Genomic DNA, 18,811 nt, shown 5'->3' with positions numbered 1-18,811 from the left:
GGAGAATGGCCAGGGTGCGTTGAGCTGATAGGAAGGCAACAATAACTCAAATAATCACTTGTTACGAGCAAGGTTTGTTGAAGAGCATCTTTGAGACACATACAACACATCACATTTTGAAGTAGACGGGCTACAGCAGCAGAAGACCACACTGTGTGCCAGTCCTTTTAGCTAATAAACAGCAAACTGAGGCTACAATTCACAAAGGTTTACCAAAACTGGACAACAGAAGATTGGGAAAAATGCCACCTTGTCTGAAGAGCCTCGATTTTAGATGGTAAGGTCAGAATTTGGCATAAACAGCAAGCATTGATCAATCCCATCTTGTATGAAAGAGTAGGCTGCTACCGGTGGTGTAATAGGATAGGGGATATTTGTTTAGTACACTTTTTACCCCTTAGTACCAACTATGGAAACTCCAACAGATGTAACAAATTATCCCAAACTTGTTTCTTAAACATAACAATAAGTTCAATACACTCAAATACATTCCACAGTCACCAGATCTCAAACCAATAGAGCACCTTTGGGATGTGGTAAAATTGGAGATTTGCCCCAGGGATGCATGACTGACAAATCTGCAGCAATTGTTTGATGCTATGATGTCAATATGCACCAAAACCTCTGAGGAATATTTCCACCACCATATTTTTTGTACTGTCACACATTTGACGACATCTGTGTCTAAGTGAAACAAGATCTGAACCACTGATGCCTCCATACATTAATCAGCCAGACAGCTGTGCAATAGATCTATCCCCCCACCCGCCTAAAAAAAAAAAAAAAAAAGTACTTTTTGATTTAAGTTGCCTAGTTGTTAATACTGCACAGACACTTACATATACATGGTTCGCCTGTATATTTAAGACTCTGGTCCATCTGCGCACTGCTTCCTGTCTGTCAGAAGGTTATAAAACTAATTGAGCACAGCTGTAGTGGTTGTGTGTGTTGTATCTGTTCATTAACTTAGTTAGGAGGTGGGGAGGGGCCACCCGTAGGGTCCAAAAAAGAAAAAAAAAAGTTGGCTAAAATATATGACTTGACAGTAATTTTGATTAGGCCTTGCATTTTATCTAACAGTGTTCCTCACAGTGTGCCAGGGCTTTGTGCTTTATACGGTTTCGGAACACTGAAGCCCTCTACGGTGCTTCCGTACTTTGGGAAAAACTGAGAGACTTATTATACAGTTCAGATTTCAAGTAAAAACCTCTTCTGCACTGAAAGACAAAATAATAATTTACATAAAACAGAATTTCCATTTGGGTTTCCAACATGAATGACTGCGCTAGCTGCTTTTCACCTGAAAGTTCACCTTTCTCGATGCCTCTGAAGGATCAAGTTCTGTCAGTCTGTGCTGCTAATCTTATTAACGGTTTGATAACATAAATAGAACCTTTCAAATTATATGAAAGAGTGTGATTAAAGAGCTAAAAAGCAAAGCGTGATAAGCAGAGAGAGTAGGTGATGGGCATGGATCTAGAAGATAAAAAACAGCTGTCTGTTTGCTGACTCATATGCACCTGCTCTGACACTGTATCTTTATGCGAGAAATTAGAGGGTTGCCATACAGTTAAACAAATAAAAACAAATATTTAATCATTCACAGATGTGCTGTAAGTCCAACACAACATTATGAGTATGCAAGGTGAAAAAAGCCTAAATGGAGCCTCTTTTTCTGCTATTTGTATTCAGAAGACAAGACGGAACCATTCTCCAAACATGCAGCAACGCATGTAGAGGTGTGTGGAAATGTGAAGGCCATAGTAAAGTGTGAGTTGTACAAGATATCCTTAGGAAGAAGGAAAGAAAGAGTTGGAAACAGAGCGCCAGATGTTACAAGGCCTCAGAGGGATTAGTCTCCTCTAACTATAAGGTTTTGTCTGCATACAGGATTTTTTGGCATCTCCCAAAGAGGTTTTAGCCAGAGCCAAAGGAAAAATCACCAGCATTATATTAACATTTGTTTTTAACCAAATATAGAAGAATTCTATGAAATAACAAGAAAATGCATAGATTTCTGTCACATGAGTTAAAATAGACTCACTATTTTAACAGTCACAGTCAAGCCCTAGAGATTCGAGCCAGGAAAAACCCTGTAACTATACACTAGCATACATTTGCCAGCTGACACACACATTCACACATATGTGACGCACATAATTCACATGTACAGTCGAGTCTAAAAGTCTGGAACCACGCTGAATATCAGTCATAGAAACCTGGAAATCCTTTGAGCACTTGGAAACATTTTAAAACACAAGAAGCTGAGAAGCTAAATGTGAAGAATCAAGTGTGCTAAAGGAGGGTTAAATAGAGGATTTCTCAATATGAACTCATGGCTAGGCTGAAGGATTCTTAGGGGGAAGTGTAAGTCACATCAAATGCTTTGTGGAAACTGGTTCAGCTGTTTCCCAAGCACGGTCAGGCAGAACAAAACTGACCACATAATCAAAAGATCAATACATCAGGCGTTATTTTCACAGAAAGACAGAAAAGTAGCTTCACCACAGATACGGGATTTGCTAAATGAAGTACACAACACTTCAGTCCACTAAAGACCTGTTAAAAAGGAATGACAGCAGTAACAAAAGGGTACGTGTAAGGAACAGGAGAAAGCTGATACTGTATACTGTAGTGTATCAAACTCACAAGGGAAATATAATCATGACGATTTTGGACACTGTAAAACTGGACAATAGCAGTAAATCAACTGACTGCTAAGTGTAATGCCAATCTTCACCTGTAATAATCTGCAAGCACCTGACTGCAGCCTCACTGACCATTTATGGGGACACTTTATGACTGAAAAAGCCAAGCATTCCTAACATCACAAGAAGCTTATCAAATCATGGCTGAGTTTAACGTGTCATCATTGTGGGTACTGTCAGTGTAGCTCTGAAATCCATTTAAATGTTTCAAAGGTTTAATACAAAGCTTTTTATCAACTCTTAACATATGAACGAACAATGCAAAAATACAATTTGCAAATCTCTTTTTATTAATAACTCATTTTTGCTTCAATATGTAACATTTAGTACAATATGAAAGAAGAAAGAAAGAAAATCAGCCAATTAAAACAAGTCAAGTCAGACCACCAACAAAAGTTCGCAGTTCCTCAGTGCAGACCAAAATGATGTTTTTGCCCACAAAAAACGAGGCCTCATCTTTGATCAGATTAACCCACAAAGCTTTGTATATTTCATACAACTCTGAACTGAAGTTAAAAGTTATAATCAATAACCTTTTCAATAAATTAGGGTAATTCCATGCCCGTTTTCCCCAAAGTTTCTGCCTTTCATTAATTTTACTCGCTCATTCTTATGCTGTACCTTCGCTAACTTGGCAAAACTGCATACAGTTCATGACAGTAAATCATACAAGGATGAATCAACCGGAAATGTGCAAATTACACGCTAGAATGCTAAGGAAAAACAGCAAATGCTGCTAATGAATTGCTTAATAAATCACCCCCTACAAACACAAGGTAACTCAAGTGTCAGGCCGAAGCAACAGGATTGCAAAAACATACCCAGTGAACCAAGCAGCATCTATTATACCAAGCCGCAAGCGAGCATACTGAGCTGTAAAAGAGCTTAAATATCATGCACTACTCACCAAGTTGGAGTTGGTGGCGTTCGAGTCATCCTCGGGAAAGGGGATGTAGACAGCTAAGGCCACACAGTTGGCAAAAATTGTCATCAGGATGATGATCTCAAATGGTCTGAGTGAAAAGTTAAGGTGGAATAGTGTACACAAAACAAGAGATAAAGAGGCATTTACACAGCAATGATTATCTTGGTTTACTTCAGTACACTTTAAAAACATTAAACTGAGTCAAATACATTTCTACTGCTTTTGGAGTACCTCAGATTTGGTTTTAAAATCTGTGATGGAAAACACAAAATAATATAGACTCTGGTTTCTGACCTCCTTGTATAGAAAAAGTCTTCATATTAGGCATGTTGTTTCAACAGAAAGGTATTTTTAACCACAGTAATACATCTTTACATAAGCATAGGTATATATAAACATCGCAGAGTGCACAAGGAGTGTACACAAGGAGAGAGATCAAAGTCAGTGAGTTTGGCTTTTTGTTAACAATGACACACGCTGGGTTACTTAGAGACCTCTTTGTGCGTAGTGGAGGGAGGGGAGGGTTAGAGAGACGTTGCATGGCCTAATATGGGTGCGGCAAGGAGCAGGCCTGTCGCGTGGAAGACGGGATGAGGAAAGAGTGAGAGCAAGATGGAATAAGAGAGGAGAGACACAGAGGGCTTTTATTTGGAACGGTCCTTCAGAGGGGAGTGACCTCATTATTTTGGGCCTCAGAGAGAGAGAGAGAGAAAGAGAGGGGTGGGAGAGAGAGGAGAGCTACAGATAAAGAGGAAGAAAGGGAGAGTGTGAAGGAGAGATAGAGGAGCTCTGGTTTTCATCAACACAATTACAAACTGCCACTGCTGTCACTTCCCTCCACCTTCTTCTTTCCCTCTCTCTTCTTCTATTCTTACCTTCGTTTTCTTACTTTGTTCCCCTCCTGTCTGCCTTCACTCTCGGCTGCATATCAAATTAGTCTAGACTCCAGACCTCAAGGTATAATGTAAACAGCAATATACTGATGACTCGGGCTGTCAAAACCTCCAATCCTGAAGACAAACCATCAGCAAAGTCATATATATTAGCTGACGCTAACATATTGCATCATACCGCGAAAGCAGTTGGGTTTTTTTTTTTGTCCTTGAGACCAGGGTTTAAGTATTCACTACACCGAATCTCACTGTTGGACTTGGAAGTGGCGGTTTGGCAGGTGCTGTAACAACTGGTAAATTAATCTAATCAGCCAATCGCTTGACAGCACTTCATTGCATTTATACATGTAGTCATGGTTGAGGCCACTTGAACCAAGGTTTGCATAAAAACATCACCAAAAGCACAACTCATAAAACCTTAAAGCAGATGAGCTACAGGAATTGAAGACCACACTGGATGCCACTCTTGTCGGCTAAGAACAGGAAACTGAGGCTATAATTCACATGGGCTCACCAAAATTGAACAATAGAAGATTGGAAACATGTTGCCCGGTCTGATGAGTTTCAATTTCTGCTGCTACATTCAGACGGTAGTGTCAGAATTTGATGCAGAAATCACTAAAGCATGGATCTGTCTGGCCTGTCATAAACTTCTTATTTAGACAATCTGAGTTGCAGATGGTAAAAAATAAATCAACATTCAGATGTGGTTAGAAGTTTACATACATTCAACATGGGCATGAATGCCATGGTAATTTGGGGGCTTTTAATGTTTTCTTTGAACTGTTATTTTCCAGAGTGGAATGATTCTGCAGCACACATCTTTAATGACTTTAAAAGAAACAAAAACAAAAAACCAAGAATTGGATGCAAAAGTCTGAATTTACTTTGGATTTTCTCATTTTAACCCCAACAAGTTCTACAGATCACAGCCTTATAGTCTTCTGAAGTATTGCTTGCAATAGGTTTAGATGACCAATAAGAAATGGGTAAGTAATTCCCCAAAAATGGCCCCAACAATTTTAGCAATCATACTACTTGCACCATTAATAATTGCTGTGTGACTAGAAACAGACCTCCTATTCATTTTAGAGGCTTAACTTCTGTTGTAAGAAACACATAAACGAGAAAGAGCTTCAAATTATTACCATCAAGCAAATGTTTTGTTTATGTTTGGATTATGAATTGACTCTTGAACACCATCGGCCACAAGATCATTCAGCTCGTTCAGCTTGGGACCAAAATGCATCAAAGTTAATCACTCACCCTTCTACCAAGGGCTCATTAAACTCACTTCACACATATGGGGACCCACTGAAAAATAGGCCTGTGACTCATTCTGCATTCCTGACCCATAATTTCAAAAACCCTTGAGGTCTGCTTCCATCAGCATGATAATAAATCTACTGTCTGCTGTGCTGTTGAGAGCAAAACAACACTTGGAGGAAATTCGGGAGGTCTGTACCAAATCTATTCGTAACGTACATTAATTAGCATAACAACAATAGCAATATGCATCTTTAAGACCACAGGAAAAAAAGAAATATCACTGGGAATCAGCATTTTGCTGCAAGCAAACTGAGAGCTTAAAATTAACCAGAGTAAATAAAATTGAAATCAACATCCATGAAGCTGAGAGGCTTTTACAGCTGATACAATGTAACATTTTCCTGGGTGCTACATGCCTCAGACAGCAGCACACAAATATATATATAAATATATATATATATAAATTCTGCATTCTGACAGGCTAACTGTGTTGCTTGGAACAGAATTTCACTTTGGGATTGCATCCTAGTACCCCTGAAGCTGTTATTTCTAGAGCTTCTCTCTATACAGTTGGATCACATAAACGCCACATACAGTTTACAATAACTCAGATAATCTCTTATCTTTTCCTACAAAACTGCTCAAAGAAGTCCTGCCATTGATTAATTCTTCGATCTTAAATATGATCAACCTATCTCTAATGGTCGGCTATGTACCACAGGCTTTCAAGCTGGCTGTGGTTAAACCTTTACTCAAAAAGCCATCTCTAGACCCAGCAGTCTTAGCTAATTATAGGCCAATCTCCAACCTTCCTTTCATATCAAAAATCCTTGAAAGAGTAGTTGTCAAACAGCTAACAGATCATCTGCAGAGGAATGGTTTATTTGAAGAGTTTCAGTCAGGTTTCAGAGCTCATCACAGCACAGAAACAGCTTTAGTGAAGGTTACAAATGATCTTCTTATGGCCTCTGACAGTGGACTCATCTCTGTGCTTGTCCTGCTAGACCTCAGTGCAGCGTTCGATACTGTCGACCATAATATCCTATTAGAGCGATTAGAACATGCTGTAGGTATTACAGGTACTGCACTGCAGTGGTTTGTATCATATCTATCTAATAGACTCCAATTTGTGCATGTAAATGGAGAGTCCTCTTCACCCACTGAGGTTAATTATGGAGTTCCACAGGGTTCAGTGCTAGGACCAATTCTGTTTATATTATACATGCTTCCCTTAGGCAGCATCATTAGAAGACATAGCATACATTTTCACTGCTATGCAGATGACACCCAGCTCTATCTGTCCATGAAGCCAGATAACACACACCAATTAGTTAAACTGCAGGAATGTCTTAAAGACATAAAGACCTGGATGGCCGCTAACTTTCTGCTTCTTAATTCAGATAAAACTGAGGTTATTGTACTCGGCCCTGAAAATCTTAGAAATATGGTATCTAACCAGATTCATACTCTGGATGGCATTACCTTGGCCTCCAGTAACGCTGTGAGGAACCTTGGAGTCATTTTTGACCAGGACATGTCCTTCAACGCACATATTAAACAAATATGTAAGACTGCTTTCTTCCATTTGCGCAACATCTCTAAAATTAGAAATATCCTGTCTCAGAGTGACACTGAAAAACTAGTTCATGCATTTATTACTTCCAGGCTGGACTACTGTAATTCATTATTATTAGGATGTCCAAAAAACTCACTGAAAAGCCTTCAGCTAATCCAAAATGCTGCAGCAAGAGTACTGACAGGGACTAGAAGGAGAGAGCATATTTCTCCTGTTTTGGCTTCCCTTCATTGGCTTCCTGTTAAATCCAGAATTGAATTCAAAATCCTGCTCCTCACATACAAGGTCTTAAATAATCAGGCCCCATCTTATCTTAATGACCTTGTAGTACCATATCACCCTATTAGAGCACTTCGCTCTCGCTCTGCAGGCCTACTTGTTGTTCCTAGAGTATTTAAAAGTAGAATGGGAGGCAGAGCCTTCAGTTTTCAGGCCCCTCTTCTGTGGAACCAGCTTCCAGTTTGGATTCGGGAGACAGAAACTATCTCTACTTTTAAGATTAGGCTTAAAACTTTCCTTTTTGCTAAAGCATATAGTTAGGGCTGGACCAGGTGACCCTGAATCCTCCCTTAGTTATGCTGCAATAGACGTAGGCTGCCGGGGGATTCCCATGATGCATTGAGTTTTTCCTTTCCAGTCACCTTTCTCACTCACTATGTATTAATAGACCTCTCTGCATTGAATCATATCTGTTATTAACCTCTGTCTCTCTTCCACAGCATGTCTTTTATCCTGTCTTCCTTCTCTCACCCCAACCGGTCGCAGCAGATGGCCGCCCCTCCCTGAGCCTGGTTCTGCCGGAGGTTTCTTCCTGTTAAAAGGGAGTTTTTCCTTCCCACTGTCGCCAAAGTGCTTGCTCATAGGGGGTCATATGATTGTTGGGTTTTTCTCTGTATCTATGAAGCGCCTTGAGGCGACTTTTGTTGTGATTTGGCGCTATATAAATAAAATTGAATTGAATTGAATTGAATTTTCAAAAGCCCATAAAGAATCTGGGCTATACTTATACTATCGAGGAGAGTGAGGTTACTTGTTATGCTGATATCCCGATATCTAGTTTGAAAATGTATACGAACAGTGCAATTCTTCATGTAAGCCTGTGGAGTTTATTAGCTGTAGCTGGGAAGTGTGTGCATGCATGTGTCTGTTTGTAAAGGCGCTAAATAACACCTTTTGAAAATGACAACTTAGTGTGATTTCATATAGAGAACATGGTAGTTAGGAAGATGTCTCTCTCGCTGACCTTGCAGTGTGCAGGTAATGTTTCCAGGCTATAATTACACAGCACGCGAGAGCACTGTGTGTCTGTGTTTTAGTCCTTTATCAGCTGTGTTCAAGTACGTGTGTGTTCTTCAAGAGTGTTGCTGTGTGTTCTCTAATCTGAGTGTGTGCTTGTGTGAGCTTAGACGGGCCCCATTGACCTGTTGAGAGCAGCAGCAGTTGTCATGGTAACAGAGGAGGAAAAGCAGAGGATTTTGGATCTCTATCTCCAGAGACAGAGGTACTCACAGTACACAGGACATGCACGCATAAAGCCTCACATATATAAACAAAACATACACCAGAGTGGACACCGAGTCACCCACATGTTCAACAGCATGCCCGCACTGCGGTTACGAAGGACATCCCATAGCAGGGAGGTTAAATAGAAAAACAGAAAAACAAAGACTTGGTGTTAATGGTGTTAATTGTGTTTTTTCCACGTTTCTTCGTGACTCAGAGGCCATGCCTTTTTAGCTGCAGTTTTCTTTAAGAGCACATTTTAATGTCCATTTTCTTTCTGTCACCTCACCAACGCTCTTTTCTTTCCCACACTTTAGAGCACTTTAAATGAATGATTTCAGGGAATTGTGGCTAATAATCTGAATGCTCATCAGTCACTGGGTTAGATTGTTCCAGCAGCCCTCAGGGTTTATTCATGCTTTTGGCTTATATTTTCCAGCTTCTGCACAGCTGGACAGTTGATAGGTTATTGGCACGATAATGACAGATACACAAGGTGACCGTCGGGACGACACGTTCACCGTTTCCATAAACAAACTCAATAATATAGGTCTGACTCCACTTTCATGAATTCATGGCAGATTCACAAGTTAACCTGCATGATGGAGGGAATCTATGAAAATGGAAACTTTTGTTCAAATTAAAATTTGTGAAACTTAAGCACTTTTTTCGTTGTAGTTTTTGGATAAATATAGCCTGTAATGTCAGGCTCAGACTATAACAATGCCCACTGTGCCAGGCTAGGCTAGGTTATAGTCATAAAACTTGTTTTTTGATGACTGAAAGACCTGAAAGACGAGAGTCTGATCCTTGACTATTCCTGCTTCCTGTCTTTCACCATATTCATGACACAGTTGGAAAGGAGGCTCTAGCTAGCAATTTACAGGAAAAGAATGTAAAGAGACGTTAGCAACTAACCACCTAGCTAAAGCCAAAGTATCCTTCCCATTTTGTTTTTCCAGGTGTAAAGTTGTACAAAGCACAGCTCTTAATACTACAAATTTTGTAGTATCCACAATGGGTTAGTGGAAAATCTAGAAAACCTTACATGGTGGGGCAAAGCAGGGGCAAATTACCAAAATATCCACAAAAACCATTTAAAGTATCATTATCTCATTTAAGAAAACAAAGACAAAGGGATTTTTCTACAAGTTTTAAAGCAGAAAAACTTTGCTCACACCGTGCAGTACTCACTGGCAAAATAATGGCAGTCTTGCACAGACGAAAAGTATTTTAAGGACATAAAAGTTGGGGCGGCTGCTGGATGGGGCAAGTTTCTACAGCAGGGGGCCAGTTGCTCCCCTTGCCCCCTTTAGATCTGTCCCTGCTACAAAAAGAGCTAGTATAGCATATTCATCTTTCTGTCTGGAAGTCATTAGGCAGCGCAAATGCAGTGTTGTTTTTTGTTCATTAACAGACACTAAGGGGTGAAACAATCAACAGTAATGCAAAATCTGAGCTTTCTGACATTATCAAGCAGTCTGAACAATGTTTTTCAGACTAGCTTATAGTGTGAGCATGTGAGGTCCATTTGTCCATTAGAGCCTATAATATTATCAACACTGATTTATTGTGACTTGATAATTTGTTAATGCAACCCACCCAGCACATGCATTAAAACACATACTTCCTATATCTTCTTCTATTTCCTACCATTTTGCACTGCTTTTTACTTCCTTCCTCTTCTCTTCCCTTATGATCCTTCTATTCTAAACCCACACCTCTACCTCCTTCCCTCCACTCCACTCACTATTTTCTTGTTTACCTTTTCCGTCCTCCCCTCAATCTCTCGCTCCCTCCGTCCCTTCTCTGTTACTCAGCTCCATTATCTCTCCTGTCGACATCAATGTCCTGCCCACATCCCTGCCTTTCTCATTTTCCTGACCCCTCCTTTTCCTCTCCTTCTGTTCCTCTAAGAACCGTGTGCAATTGTGCTCTTGCTGAGTCGAGGCTTATGTGGACATGCACCTATTATTGATTATTTTGAGTGTGACACAGGCCATTTCTGTCTATCTCTCCATTTCCCCGTCTCTTTCGCACCCTGAGGGAGAACCATGTCATTATGTTCAGGAACTTAAAAATATATTTTTTTTTAAAGAAAAAACTGGAGAAGCAGGGTTAAAAGGAAGAACAGTAAGAATTTGGGATTTGGGTGGACAGAGGGAGGGTTGGCTATTAAATGTTGAGACTCCTAGGTGGAGGATAGGGGGTGGGGGTAAAGGATGAACAGAGGTGTGGATGGACCTGGGGGAAAGAGGATAAATACACTTTGAAATAGCAAGGGGAGAAGTGTGAAGGAGGGATGAAAATGAGACAATTTTTTCATCCTCCTGTGAGAAAACAGAAATAAAGAATGTAAGATGAAAGAGAAGAGTAGAAAAAGAGGGAGAAGGGCAGGCAGAGGAAGGGGAGAAGGGATTAAGACTACTGAGTGCAGAGGGAAAATCACACTTATTGAGAGCTAGAGGACAGAGAGAGATTGATTAAAGCCCCATACGAATGGGATTATCATTATGGGGGGAGGAAGGGGATAAAATATTCTCAGTGGACCATGGAAATTTTTACTCATTGTCCTGGAAAGAAATTTTAAAGTTAAAATTAAAGAATGGGAATGGATGTTCAGTAGGACAAAAAGGCGCAAAAGACATACATAAATCCACTTTGAAATAACAGAAAAAGACGCTTCAGAATCAGCTGTTTGTAAAGCCATCTGTGCATCATCTACCAGTTATTAATCATACATATAAAAACATCAATTAGCTATAATTTTATTTTTTATGACATGCTGTTCCATCTGCGTCTCTCCAATAATTTCATCCTAAATCTGAAAATAGGGGGTGGAATATGGTTGCAGCAAGAACTGTATATAAAAGATGGATGTAGCTTCTGGGCCTTAAAGGTGAGCCAATGAGGAAGTGCTTTAAGCCTGCATTCTATACAATGGCCATCAGAGGGCGAAGTCTGTGGGAAAACTGTAATTTCCCTCCATGCTCTATAGCCTTTGCTAATACTTTACTCATGAATTTATGGGCTTTTGGGAAGGATTTGAGTCACAGTTTGACTGACAAGTTTCTACTCTGGGAGACTGCTATATATATATATATATATATATATATATCACTTTCTCAGATTCACCCCTTTCTCATCACATCCAGTTTTAAAACTCAAAAATGCCAACAACAAAAAAGCTTAGCTTGAGGCTTCACAACGGGACAGGACCAATAAAGAAATACGATCAGATAAAGTCCGTGGTTTGCAGTTGAAACATAGTTATCCTACATGTATATGTTTGCACAGGAACATTATATATAGTTGTAAAATATAGAAATGTCATCATACAAATCTCCAGTACAATGATAAAGATGGTCCATAACCCTTTACATCTTGAAACTGACATGGACAAATTCTACTTTTAACTGATTTTCTTTAGACTATGCAACCAATCGATAAGGATCTGATCTGTGAGAAAGCACTACACAGGGAACAACCCTCCACCCATAGTTTGTTGAAGGATACTTCCACTCTACGATGCTGATGCAGGCCCTGCGGATAGGATTCTTGAGTGTGAGGCAGAGTAGAGCCCGTGGCGGCCTTGTGGCTGTCGTTGTGGTTTGTTTCTTGGGTTTAGCGGTATAGTGCTGTCTCTTCCGTTGCGTGGAGCTGGCCGTGGAGATGGGCCCTCGCCCTCCGGACCCAAGCCCCGCCCCTCCACCCGATGCGGCATTACCCATCATCTTCGCCTGCCGCGCGGCATCGATCGCCGCCTGCCAGCTCAGGGCTGCCCCCGGTGTGGGGATGTGCTCTGGAGCCAGACCAACCATGCCCACTCCATGGTTGACCCCGCCCCCTCCTCCACCATGGTCGCCATGGCTAGTGCCACCACTGTGCTCATTGGTCAGGCCAGGTGGAGGAGGTCGAGGAAGAGGGGGAGGGGGAGAGTAGTCGGAGCCTGGAATTGAGAAAGAGAGAAAAGACAGAGGAGACAGGAAGTTAGCTACATAAATTTATGGATTACTTATAGAAGGGATTTGCTTCAAAAAACTGTTTAGTTTGTTGGTTTGTTAGATTATTCTGAAGAGGCTGGATAAAGCACAAACTCATCAGTTATGGTGCCCTGTACTTTATATTTTTGCTAGCTATCGAGTTCAAAAGAGCTAACCGCTTTAACTGAAAGTCTAAGGTCTTGGCAATGTTGTGATGTCTTCATCACAAGCCATCAAATGTAGTACTTCAACATCCATCTGAAAGACTTGATGGCACTAGTACCACTTGTGCATGGCTGGATCCCTCAATCAAGAATTTAGCAATGTCTACTTGGGGAGATTAAAAACAACTGAGTAGCAAACAGTTCTTTGGGTGTAGTTGTAGGGAACTAACATGTTTAAAAAGATAGGTCTCCCAGCTTTAAAGATTAATACACACTGAAAAATCCAGAACGTGTTTAGCCCTGAAAAGAATAAGACTGGGGACAACAAATGCTTGTATTGAAATAAAAGATAAAAAAGAAGAGAGAGACAGAATTACAATAATCTCTGTGAGATTACATAGTTTTACGCAAACAAATCGTGGGAAAGACGGTGTAAAACGAAGACACCGGATTAACCATACTGTATGCTTAGCCAGATTAAAGACAGTTATAATATCCTCTCAGCCCTCCTTCTCTCTGACAACTCAACAAATGTTTCCACTGTGCATATAGATTATACACTGAAATTTTATGCAAACAATTATTATTCACACAAAGCCAAGCGTGCAAGTGCACATGGAAATTTTCCTACAGATGGAAGAAGTAACAGTGCTTTGGAGAGACAAGGGTATGTTTGTGAAACAGTAGTCAGAGCTACTGATATCGAAGCAGAAAATGTTGGTTTTTAATGATTAAAAAGAAAAACTAATTTCAAAATTGTTAAATTGCTTGAACGCAATAGATTTAGTAGATATACTATTTAATCATACAAACTGGAATATATATATCATTATCTCGATGTTGCAGTGCCATATAGTAGATCAATAGATCTTTTAGCACAACTAATGCATGGTGGAAATGAAAAGCTTAATCTTTGTAGATTTAGCAATGTCGAATTCGTAAATCTCATAAAGTGCAATTCTTTTGGAAGAGGAAGAATCCAAAAGTTAAAGAACCTCTGTAAAGTTAATCCATCCTGTGCTGTTGCAACAGAGATAAGGAGCTAGAAAGACAGAGGAAGGAGAAATGTGAGTGGGTTCAGAGGGAGGAGGAGGAGAGAAGTAGATTTATCCTACAATTACAGGGCATTCACAATGTCTGCTAAAATCCTGCTCCTCTCACTTCACTGCTACAGGTTTTTACAAATGCACTCACACTGGGCGATGGCCTGAGGGAACAGTACATCAGATCCTGAGGACTATAGTGACTATAATACATGCACAGAGTGTATATACATCTATCGCCTAATCATCTGCAAGTGCTGCTTTCTTACTCAGTCACAGTAAAGTAAAAATAGGACAGCAATATCCCTGTGACTAGGGAAAATGGATGGTTGCCTGGTGATTGGACTAAATTTTTTTTTTTTTCGTATTCAGCGATTGAATGCAAGTAGTTGCGGTGATTGATTGTCAACATGTTGCAATCCATCTTAGTCAGTCTGTGCCGATGAACGGAACTTGCCTGCAAAATATTTTTAACATATTTGCGTTTATAAGAGTTAATTCGCATATCATCACAAACAAATTGCATGTAATTGCCAAACTGATAGCCGACTGACAGCGTTTCATCGCCATCTTGAAGCGTCAAAGTGGTTTTGAAAACAGCAGCTACCTGCAAGTGGTCACAGACCTGGTCCTTGTCTTCGAAGAAACTATTTCAAAGGCAACAAGATTATAAATTCATTGTGACTGTAGCATTATCCACAGAATTTGACTCGTCAAGAGCAACTTAGAAGGGTGCTGGCAAATCTCACATGCTTTTTGCCAATGTAAAATGTAATAATTTGTCCCTTACTAAAGATATATTAAAATTCATTACTGAAGTTGCTAATTACTTAATCAGTATAATTAGTTCCCTATTTTTCTTTCCCTCTCTTTTTAATCCATGTACCATGCCTCTAACAACAACTCTTAAGCCTCAACAAGCACACTGAATCTTCAAATATGTACAGCTACTGGACTCTGATACTCCCATGAAAAACAGTACAACCGTTTTAAATGTGCTTGTATTTAAATGCTACTTAAGTGATCCAACAAAGTCAAATATTTATATAAATATGCATGACAATGATGATGATAACTGTGTTAGGCATTCAATCATAAAAACAAGAAAACACAAATATTATACACACATGACAGAAAGAAACAACACACTGGACTTATTTGAGAAGTTAGTTACTAATTTCAGCTTTTTTGCATGCAACTGTGGCGTAAACCATAGATAGATAGATAGATAGATAGATAGATAGATAGATAGATAGATAGATAGATAGATAGATAATTTACTGATGCATTCATGGTAGCAGGCCTAATTTTATTGACTTTATACCATTAATAAGTTTAATGTAACCAAAAAACAAACAAACAATGGTACAGCTAGATATAGCTATATTAAGACATTGTAGAAAATTATCCATAGCCTACTTTGCGTAAATGGCCTACAGTGAATAAGATGTTATGCACATACAGCTACATTTACTTTGCACAACACATTTCAAAATATAGCAAAGAGCTAGCTACTCTGACTCACAGCTATCACCAACAAGTTAACTTGGGATCAAGGACTTTTTGCAGCACTGCAGAAGTCAAGACACAAAACCATAATACAGCAATGACATAAAAATAACTTATATAGATCCTTATAATACTTGACTTAGTATGTTTACATGCCATAAGAGTCTTTCTACTTTTGGGGCAACAGCTAGCACTCTTAGCTAGCAACTAACACGACCTTCTGTTGGGATTAGTGACTGAAATACAACCAAAATGCAGTCTTACTGTTAATGTTATATGAAAATATGAATAGATAGCCATATTCCACTCCTTATAGTGATAACATCCGTCATTTGCTTGGCTTGTCATCCTTAAGGAAAACAATGTAACTCAAAGCTAGCCTTTTAGCTAACTCTTATTCATTCTTAGTATTTATTGATATAGCGGTTTTGCATTTTCAGACTTTTCTGTTATGATTTGTTCTATTAATAATGTGGATTGCTGGTTTTATTTGTGTATGTGGGTAAGTTGTTTTTTATGGCAAGTCTGCTGTAATATTTGTTTGGATAAGTGCTATATAAATAAACTTTATTGCTTCTATTACAAAATAAACTGCAATGCCCTCAAGGTAGAAGTGATCTTAAAAAACAACAACAAATGCAGTAAAAAACAACAGCACCAGATCTGCAAATATTTAAAGAGTAGTGTGCTTTGAATAGAGCAGTCATGCCCAAGGAGGTGCTCTTTACATTTACCAGCAATGAAGTCACTTGGTATCAGATGCAGCTGTGTCCTATGAGAAAAACCACTGTGGTTTCAATTTTCAAGCATATCTTTCATCTCATTACTTGGCTGAAACTGCACTCCCCTCATTTATTTATTTATTTTTAATAAAGTGAGGGGTTGAATTTAGAGATTTCCTTAAAATCAGCATAGTAAAATTTTCTTTTATCAAACATGCATTTTGGCTCTGTCTCAGATGCTCCTTTATACTGGAGCATATCTTCCTCCAGTGCAAGTTAATAACTGCTTCCTGACTTCTGTTGCACATCATCATTTCTCCTTTGCTCTCTATCTCTCACAAACGCACACGCGCAAACACACTCACACATAATCACTTTCAGCATATTGTACTGCTGTGTGATCAGTTTATCTCACATAGCCTGCTCCTCACACAGGGTGTACCCCACCAAGAGAGTGTGTGTTTGTTAGTATGTGTGCTGTATGAGCGAGTTTCAGAGGATTAGAGGAGAGTAAAACTTTAATAATACTAATCTGTCTGACCGCGTGTCTTTCCTGTGCGTCCGTCCTCTCACATGCATATGCACGGACATGCGTTTGTGTGTGTTGCACAAGCTCATGTGACCGACTATAATTCTATTAGCAGCTCTAATGGAAACACAGCATTCCGTGGAAATATGATTCCTAGAGAAAGGGAGAGGTAGGACAAGCAAAGGATGAGGGGAAGGAGGGAAAAGGATGGAGGATGAAGGGAGTTTAAACCATGAGAAAGAGTGGGATGAATGGAAGAAGAGGCTGAAAGACTAGCGAAGGGGAAAACAAAAATATATGAATTAAATCAGAAAAAGCGAACAGAAAAAAGTGTAAAGGACTTAAAACCACTATTGTCATTACACAACACATAGTGGTTCATTTTTATGCTGTTATTGTCATTGTTATTTTAGTAGACTCGCAGACATAAGGTTCTTCATTTTCAACATCTATCCACCACAAGTTTTGTAGTGTAGCACCATTTAGGCCAGGCTAACTCATCATAAATGTTCTTTGGTCTGTGCTTTCATGTTACTCTGATGAATATAACTCACCTAAACATTGTTGCAAGACTAAGCACCTCCTTCCAATAGCAATGGCACGCCTCAAAAGCAGTGACCTCCCCCAGCTGAACCACACCGCCAAAACTGATCAGAAACTGTTTGGGAGCCTCATCGGTGCCTCAGGCTCTTTGCTGTGCTTCTCAGAGTCCCCAGATCCCAGTCTGTACGAGCATCTGCAGCAAGCAGCAGAACAAAGCCAGTCCACAGAGGCCAAACCCTGAAGCCCACAGGACCCAAAGGATCTGCTGCCAACATCACACCGGGAGACAACACAGGGCACCCCAAGGGGTCCCCTCCCTTGTGACATATAATAATAATAAACTAAAAATGCATGAGAATTAAATGAATACAAGCTAAAGCCAGTGGAAAATAAACAATGATGAATTTATCTATGATCGTCCAGGGATAAATCAGGGTCAAATCAATGAATAGGAAGCAGAGGGACTTTATACATCCAGCTGTGTACTGTAAAGACAGTCAGCATTCACTCTTAATGAACTTGAAGTGAACCTGAAGTGAAATTGAGTCAAACTTCACTGTGAACTGAGCTGGAGACTGTAATGAGCCGTGATTCAAACTAAACTCAATGGAGCTGTTATCTACTTAAAGATAAAGACTGGTGAAAGATACTATCACTGCAACTCTAAGCACTCTGCCTCAAAATATCATTGCTGCTCTGCACTTGCACACAGACAGTATTCTCCAGATCGTTTGGTCTAATTTTGGTTACCAGCAAAGTACGGTTCCTTTGCAATTTACAGTGTCAATAACTGCGTTAGTGGAAAGCTTACAAAGTATTATGCCGCTTTGCTCTGTTAATTGGCTCAACCAGATAACGAACAAAGACAAGGACCAATCAGATTATGCCATCCAAAATGATTCTCAAGTCTTTCCCTCAATCTGGTCTTTTTTCCTTGCTTCTTTTTTCACTCGTTTTTACAATCTCACTCTCCGTCTGCTTTTAAACAGGGATCTGCTTGAACGGACAGTAAAGATGCAATTATCAGTCAGTTAACTGATGATGACACCTGATCACACACTAATTGAGCTAGGGTCCACACATGCAGACACGCACAAACATATGTCACCTCTAATAAGACGCAGAAAAAAATATATATATATATTTTTGTGGCGAAAGCTGGTCTCTTTTCCATCTTATGAAAATACTATCTCCTTTGTTTTAAGTGTTCTGTTTCCTCCTCTCCTATTTTTTTCCTCCTCTTGGTCCTGATCGTTGCCAAATATCCTCTTAAAAACCTGCCCTCTATCTTTTCATCTCTATTTCTTTCTCCTTCCCTAACCCACACCTCCTCATCCTCTCCTTCTTTTCCCCTTCCTTCTTTTCTCCCTAATCTATACAACTGTCCCTCCCTCCATTGACTCTCCAGCAGCAGACAAGTTCATTTTCAGTCGTGCACCCTTCC

General features: G+C 39.7%; 1 protein-coding gene across 16 annotated transcripts in view; it reads right to left on the bottom strand.

Moving 5' to 3' along the window:
• The window catches only part of cacna1c (calcium channel, voltage-dependent, L type, alpha 1C subunit), a 235,227-nt gene that overhangs the window by 157,278 nt on the left and 59,138 nt on the right, over positions 1-18,811 (bottom strand). For all 16 annotated transcript variants that reach the window (XM_084910578.1, XM_084910568.1, XM_084910562.1 and 13 more), the window contains exons 2-3: positions 12,391-12,823; positions 3,616-3,721 (exon numbers count right to left, since the gene is read on the bottom strand). In XM_084910578.1, coding sequence (XP_084766704.1) covers positions 3,616-3,721; positions 12,391-12,823 — 539 coding nt within the window. The remainder of the gene's footprint in view (positions 1-3,615; positions 3,722-12,390; positions 12,824-18,811) is intronic.

The sequence above is a fragment of the Perissodus microlepis genome, chromosome 17 (assembly GCF_051167445.1).
Source record: "Perissodus microlepis isolate ML-2025 ecotype Zambia chromosome 17, ASM5116744v1, whole genome shotgun sequence".
Classification (NCBI taxonomy): Eukaryota; Metazoa; Chordata; class Actinopteri; order Cichliformes; family Cichlidae; genus Perissodus; species Perissodus microlepis.
Note: the sequence above shows the minus strand (reverse complement) of the source record. Positions and strands in the feature narration are given on the sequence as shown.